General features: G+C 53.7%; 1 protein-coding gene across 2 annotated transcripts in view; it reads left to right on the top strand.

Moving 5' to 3' along the window:
• The window catches only part of ABHD4 (abhydrolase domain containing 4, N-acyl phospholipase B), a 13,157-nt gene extending 7,867 nt beyond the window's left edge, over nt 1-5,290 (top strand). For both annotated transcript variants that reach the window (XM_021695374.1, XM_021695373.2), the window contains 3 exons: nt 493-604; nt 3,387-3,573; nt 3,799-5,290. In XM_021695374.1, the coding sequence (XP_021551049.1) occupies nt 493-604; nt 3,387-3,573; nt 3,799-3,888 (389 nt within the window). In that variant the 3' untranslated portion in view covers nt 3,889-5,290. The remainder of the gene's footprint in view (nt 1-492; nt 605-3,386; nt 3,574-3,798) is intronic.
• The last annotated feature ends 2,108 nt before the right edge of the window (nt 5,291-7,398 follow it).

Here is a 7,398-nt window from a genome sequence, read left to right as displayed (position 1 = left end):
GAGAAAGTACTTGCAAGCGGGGGTGGTGGGGGGGACACACAAGCACTCCTACTGAGCACAGAGCCCAACACGGGGCCAATCCCACAACCCCGAGATCAGGACTTGAGCTGAAATCTAGAGTCAAAAATCAGACGCCCAGCTGACTGAGCCACCCAGGCACCCCTCAGCCAGGGACTCTTACAGGGCTTGAGATCCTTGGAGGAAGAGCTTGGGACTTGACTGAGCTGAAACTAAGTTGGTTCCATTGGACTGTCCACGTTCTTTGGTAACCAGCTGACTCTCACTCGCAGTCATCTGGGGCTTCCCCGACAGCTCACGCACTCTGTCTGCCACTATAAAGTTAGATGTACAGAGCACACAGACCCCTAGAGAAACAACATTTGGTTTAAGTTGTTCAAACATGCATCTGCAGGAGGGGTCTTCCTGCACACCACCACCACCACCCCTGTTCCCCCAGACTGGCCACTCCTGTGTTTTTCTCTCCCCTCCCAGGGCCTGGCCTGGTTCAGCGATTCCGGCCGGACTTCAAGCGCAAGTTTGCAGACTTCTTTGAGGATGATACTATATCTGAGTATATCTACCACTGCAATGCACAGAATCCCAGGTGAGGGCGGCTCCCCGAGCCAGCTTGGAGTGGACGGGTTTGGAAATGAAACTCCAGCTGCTGGAAACACTCCAGAACTGTCCCAGGACCATTCTCTGCTGTATTTCTTCTTGCACAAAGCTCTCATTCACGGGGACTAGCAGGCTCAAATATTTCCAGAGACCTCCCCAGGGACAGGCACAAAGGGATGGAGAAGATAATAGATTGCTTAAACATGCTGCCCATCTCTAGAGGAAGACTCTTAACTATTCCCTAGAGATAGGCAGTTAGCCTGGCAGATAGGAGTCTGGAAAACATTTTAAAAGTCAGGAAAAAAAAAAGGCTTCTCCATCCCAGCCTGAAGTTCCCCAAATTTCCTTGCTATTTCCAGTCTGAGATATTATGTGACATTGCTTCGGAGAACCTTGAAATACTTAACTGTTGGGACAGGAATTCCTTCCACACACTTTTGGACATTTTGGGGTGTCCCCCGAATCTTGAGAAGTTTCTGTCTCTGTTCACACAGCAGGCCCCACAAACCTGCTGATCTGCAGTCTTGGCAGCTGAGAGTCAGGGAGCTAATCTTCCCCTCAGGCAGTGCCCTGGGAGCGGCTGATAGGGGAGGCTGTGTTGGGGGCTCTGCTGGTGGCATACTCTGTGGAAGCCTCACCCAGCCTGCTGTGAGGCATCTGGGGGAAGTCAAGGTCACTGGAGCAGCAACACTGCCGCACCCATTCCAGGCCTGTCCAGGTCACCCGTGGTGAGCCCAAAGCTGTGAAGACAGTGGGGCGTTGCATTCCAGCACCAGCCTCAAACCCAGCCGGCTCTGCGGCCGCGTGGGAACCGTCTCTCCGGCATTCCGCATGAGCTCAGCTCATTGAAGGGCCCCACTTCAGCAGCCGTATTGAGACTCGGCTCAGCAGTCGAATCAGGTAGCCCCCTGCTTCCTGCTCTCGACCCCTCTCTCAGCCCCCACTGGGCTCGGTGCCAATCTCATACCCACTGGAGGCCCAACCCCAGCTCTCTGCTCAGAACTTTCCCCAGTCCCAGACCTAGTTGTGTGGAATGAATGGCCTCCCGATCTCAGCCTCAGAATGTATAATCGTGCAACTCCTTCGTGTCCTGGGGGAAGCAGAGATGACACCAGTGATCATCAGCCCTCTCCCCACAACGCCATCACTCAATTTTATAACCGCCCGAGTGTTTCTGAGTTGGAACCCTGACACGCTCACGGTAACTCTTACCCATCCCTTGGAAAACATGAAATCTGGCCAGGGAGAAATATTTGGGGGTTACCTACTTTGCTTCACCTCATCTTAGGGGCCTTGTACATATTTTCATTTTCCTCCGTGAAAGAATAAAGAAGATATAATTCTCCAGCTTATAGATAAAAAAATTGAAGTGTATTCTGGTTACATGGCTTGCTAAGAAAGCAGGCAGGATTTGAATTCACATCTCTCTGACTCCAGATCCCATACTTTCCCACCATGTTGCTATGCCTTAGGGAAGAACTCTGTTTCTGGTGGCCTTGCAGAACTCAGGCTTGCCTTCATCCCACGGGTACAATATCCAAACGGGCTGGGCCTGGTAGACAGCAGTCTCCCAAACCTCCCCACCCCCTGCCTCCCGCAAAAGCTGCGGAGCAGCCCAGAAGGCCGGCTTTCGTCCCAGCCTTGCAGACCCCTCACACTACTTCTCAGTCAGCTCTACCTAAGGAAATGGCCAGGGAGCAAAGTAGATTAGATGGGCCTTAGTAGATCGGATGGGCCTCAGGTGGTACAGCTCCCCCTGGGTCCTCACATGACCGGTGTTTCATTCCAGAGTCTCGTCAGGAAGCCCTTGGCACTGCTCTCGTATTTGCTCTTCACATGAGCCCCTCTCCCCTCTCCTCCACCCTCAGCAACTAAGCCCCCTCGTCTGTTCACCACCCTTCCATAATTGTTGAGGAATCTGAAGTTAAATAATATGATCAGCGATGTATTTATTAAAAGATTTGTTTATTTTAGAGAGAGAGAGAGCATGAGTGGCGAGGGCAGAGGGAGAGGGAAAGGGTCTCAAGCAGTCTCCCCACTGAGCATGGAGCCCAATGAAGGGCTCGAGCCCAGGACCCTGAAATCACGACCTGAGCCAAAACCAAGAGTCGGATGCCCAACTGACTGAGCCAGCCAGGCGCCCCTTTATTTATTTATTTATTTATTTAAAGATTTTCTTTATTTATTTGACAGAGAGAGAGAGACAGCGAGAGCAGGAACACAAGCAGGGGGAGCGGGAGAGGGAGAAGCAGGCTGCCCGCAGAGCAGGGAGCCCGATGCGGGGCTCGATCCCAGGACCCTTGGGATCATGACCTGAGCCGAGGGCAGACGCTTAATGGCTGAGCCACCCAGGTGCCCCCTATTTATTTATATTTAATAATCGGCTACGTAATGCCTACCTCCCCAAAGTGTGAGAGAGTTGTGAGCGCCAGCAGGGCCGGCACCACCTCTGTCTGAGCCGGATGTCTCCACACTCGGCCCGGGGCACGACATGTGAGTATCTGTTGAGTAAATGTTAACCCATTGCATCTTTGGACAATTGTCAGCGTCAGGTGTTTTCCCAGGTGTGTCCCCAGCTGTCTCCTGCGCTGGGAGGCCTCCACAGCTTCGGACCTGCCTCCTCCTCTTCCCAGTATTTCATGAGCCGGGTGCGGGATCCTGAGAGGCACAGGTGACAGGTATCACCGCAGCCTCTGAAGAGCCCAGCACATTGGCACCGGACGCTGCGGGGTTTAGTCCGTGCGCGGCCTCACCATGTTTTGCTCCTTCAGTGGGGAGACGGCCTTCAAAGCCATGATGGAGTCCTTCGGCTGGGCACGGCGCCCCATGCTGGAGCGGATTCACTTGATTCGCAAAGATGTGCCCATCACCATGATCTACGGGGCCAACACCTGGATAGATACCAGCACGGGAAAGAAAGTAAAGATGCAGCGGCCGGATTCCTACGTCCGAGACATGGTATGTTTGTTGGCCAGCCAAGGAGCAGGACTGAGGTAGAAGTGTGTGGTGAATGCCAGCACGCAGCAAGGACCTCCGGGCAGAGGGGAGCCTCGGGGTGGAGAAGGGTGAGCCAAGAGTCAGGTGGAAAGAGGAGCGGGCGGATTCCGATCGTGCAGTGGATTTGAAAGGGTTGACTCTGTGATACTGTAATTAGGGGGTTCTCCTTTCCTCCTCTCTCCACAGGAGATTGAGGGTGCTTCGCACCACGTCTATGCAGACCAGCCACACATCTTCAATTCTGTGGTGGAGGAGATCTGTGACTCAGTTGACTGAGCTGCTGTCCCTAGAAGAAAAGGAGAAAGCCAGAGAGTCGCTCTCACCTCCCTCTCCGCTTACTTGCCCCTGTGTCCTTTCCTCACCGACTAACATGTGCCAGCCAGGCAGTCTTGGGCTGTCCCCAGGGCAGGACCACAGTGAAAAAGAGCACTCCTGAGCCCACGCGAAGGGTTGGAGGCCGAAGCCGCACTTGAGCACCCCACCCCGGGGAAAAACATAAAGGGTTGCAGAGCGCCACCCATTCTCTCCATGCCAAGCGTTACCCAGATGGTGGTTGTGAAGGGATCACACTGAGCCACGTTCCCTCCCTGTGCCAAAGGGAGGGCGGCCTCTGCCCCTGGGCAAAGGAGAGGCTCCCGGCAGCCTTTCCCAGTTCTGGAGTGTTTGTGGGGGTAGGTTCCAAGCAAAAGCATCCTCCTCCATCACCCCCTAGCCTCCATTCCATGCCAGTTTTGTCCAGAGTCTGGTTGGAAGCTAACTACCAACTAACTACTGACTTCTTAACTACCAAGAGCAGGTCGCGGAGCGCCCTTGACCTGTGGAGTCCCTCCCACGACCTAAGAAGTCCAATCCAAAGCCCTCATTAACGGATGAGGAACAGGCCAGGGCAGGACAGGGCTGGCCCATGGTGATATAGCTCTGCTCCAGGAGAGCTAAGGCTAGAATCCAGGTCTGCTGACACCCAGTACTCACTGCAGACTCCATTTTGCTAACGTTCAAGGGAGGCACCATTGCCATGAGGCTGGTCCTGATCACTGGCCGAGGGTAAGCCCATCCCTGACCCACATTCCAGCCCCACTGTGCAGGGGTGCTGTTGTCCGGTCCTGTATCTCAGCCCTGGCTGCCTAAGCTGGGGACACTCAAGTGCTTCCTTCCCTGCCCCCTCATCCTCCCAACTGGGAGGCCTCTTGGCCTCCCTCTGTGCCTTGGGCCCTGAAGCCCCACCTGTAGGGTAGAGCAAAGGTGGCCCCTGCTGGAGAGATACGGGAAAGGCCCTTCAACCCCAGGGCTGTGTCTGGATTCCCTGTTTCCACTAGCATCCACGGGGTTTTTCTACCCTGCCCATGGTCTGATGGAGAGCCTCAAGCCAGCAGTTCCCTGTCCTCATGAGCCACAGGATGGTTCTCACTGCCTGGCCCTCTATCCCTGCCATCTGTGCCGTGGTCTTCAGCTCCTCCCACCCCCGACCTACCTGTCACTGTCTCCTGGGGGCTGGTCCAGGTGCTGCTCTGAGGTTCTGGGCAGAGGGCTGGGCCTGGCCCCAGAACCAGGGCAGCTTCTGTCCGCTCCTTGAGTTTTGTAAAGCCAACCCTTTCACCAGAATAGTATTAACTCCTGGTGCTTTGTACTACTGGTCCAGCTGCCTTGGGCTCCTTTTCTATATTAATAAAGAAATGAGTAAAAACTGCTGGCGATGTTTGGTGTTGCTCTGACGAGAGTACTGGGTGGTGCCTGAGTCAGAGAAGGGGGGCCAGAGAGGGACCTGCTTCCACGGCACCCCTCTCCTGTTTAGCCTAGCGTTTGCCCGGTCAGCACAGGCTGTGTCAGCCAAGCCCCAGGTCACAGGAGGAGAATTAGGGAGAACTGGGTGCTCCCCACTGCCCATTAAATTGCCCCAACTTCCGAAGTTCACAACACATGGGCCTGCATCTGGACTGTTCCTACAGCCTGTTCTACTTCCTTCTCCTCCTCTAGATCTCAGCTCAGGTATTCCTTATGCAGGGAGGCCCCCCCTGACCTCCCACACTAGACTTGGACTCCCCCTTCTGTGTTTCCATGGTGTACCCAACTCCTTCCTTGTAAGACTGATGAACTTGTCACTTGTTCAGTGTCTGCCTTTCTTCCTAGACCAGAAGCTACTTAAGGACAAGGAGCACCTCTGGGCACCTGGTGAATGTTCAATAAATGTTTGTTTTGACTGAGCCCAGAGAAGTGAGGTATGCCAAGTGCTCAAAAATGTGCTCATTACCAACAGTGCCTGTCGTGTGCTGGCTGACTCCAGCCCGGCTCGGAATTCCTCAGCTCCCAACAGCACATCATCCTACTCTTGTCAAGAGGAATGAAGGAATGGGGAAATGAATGGATGAATGGAACTCCTAGGTGTAATTACACGTTCCATGATGTGGTGTCTTTGTGACTGAAGATTGCTTGATGACTAACCCCTGCCGTGTGGAGGAGAGGGCAGGTGTTTCGAGCTCACTGTATGCCAAGCACGAGGGCTGCAACAGTGAAGAAGCCTGGTGCCTGCCTTCATGGGACTTCACACTCATCTTGGAGAGACACACACTTAATTACGTGAATCAGTAGAAAATTGCAACTGAAAAGGGCCGCACTGTGAGGGTGGGAAGACCTGAGAAGGTGAGGACCCCTGCTGAGCCTGAAGGAAGGGCAGTAGAGGGGGAAGGAGCTTCTATGGAGAGAGCAGAGGCCTGTGAGCAGGGATGATGCTTGAGATGAGGCTGGGGTGGTGGCAAGGGATCCAGGTCCTCCAGCCTCCAGAAGAATGTTGTGCTCACCCTAAAGGCAATGGAAAGAAAGACCTGGAGTGAGGGTCAGGGTGGAGTGGGGAGGGTGACAGAATCCAATTTGTGACTTGAACCGGCCACCCTCGCTGCTCTATGGAACAGATTGGAGGGGGACGGTCCCTGCAGGGGAACTTGAGGCTACTGCACCGGTCCAAGCCAGAGAGGCTGGTAGCTTGCACATGGCCAGTGGTTAGCAGACGCACAGAGGAGAAAGCTGCAAGAAACGCTTCGGAGAGAAAATCAAAAGGACTTGAGGAGAACACTGATGCTATTGAGCAAGTGAGGCGGTAGTCACCAAACCTGCTCAACACAACCTGCACTACGTTTTTTGGGGGGTTTTTTGGTGTAAATTCCTGGGCTGTATTCCCCAGAGTTTGACTCAGTGTATCTGGATGGAGTCTAATCATGACATCTGCATTTAAACACGTTCCCTGGGAGATTCTGATACCTCCTGTCTGCAGGCACTGATCTAAGGGAAACTGTGTCTCTGACACTTGGCCCAGAAGGCCCTCTGTGGAGAAGGACGGCCTATGGCCCTGGAAATTCCATTTTTCTGCTCACTCCAGAACCACTTCTCTTTGGGAACCTGCATAACATGCTGATCTAATTTTCTCAAACCCAACACAATGCAGACACATTCCTCAGGACCACATGCAAGAAGAGTCTGAGGAAGGGCCCCCAGAGTACCCTGTTTACACTCCCAGGCCCACACACATGGATGCACGTGTGTGCACACACACACACCCCACACACATTCCATCTGACTGGGTCATTCCTAACATTCTCAGGGCTGGGACTAAGAAATCACTATGAATATCCCACTAGTCTACACCTTTCCTGGTGGGTTCTAAGGATTTGGGGTAGCAGTTCACCCTATACACTTGGGTTCCTCAAAGGCCTAGCAGTTTGCAAGGAGAGATTCCACAGACAGACACAGAGGACTGGGAGTAATCCAAGACTGGGGAGGTCCTGCACTGTTCAG

This window comes from Neomonachus schauinslandi, chromosome 9 (assembly GCF_002201575.2).
Source record: "Neomonachus schauinslandi chromosome 9, ASM220157v2, whole genome shotgun sequence".
Lineage (NCBI taxonomy): Eukaryota > Metazoa > Chordata > Mammalia > Carnivora > Phocidae > Neomonachus > Neomonachus schauinslandi.
This window is presented reverse-complemented; position numbering and strand designations above follow the sequence as displayed.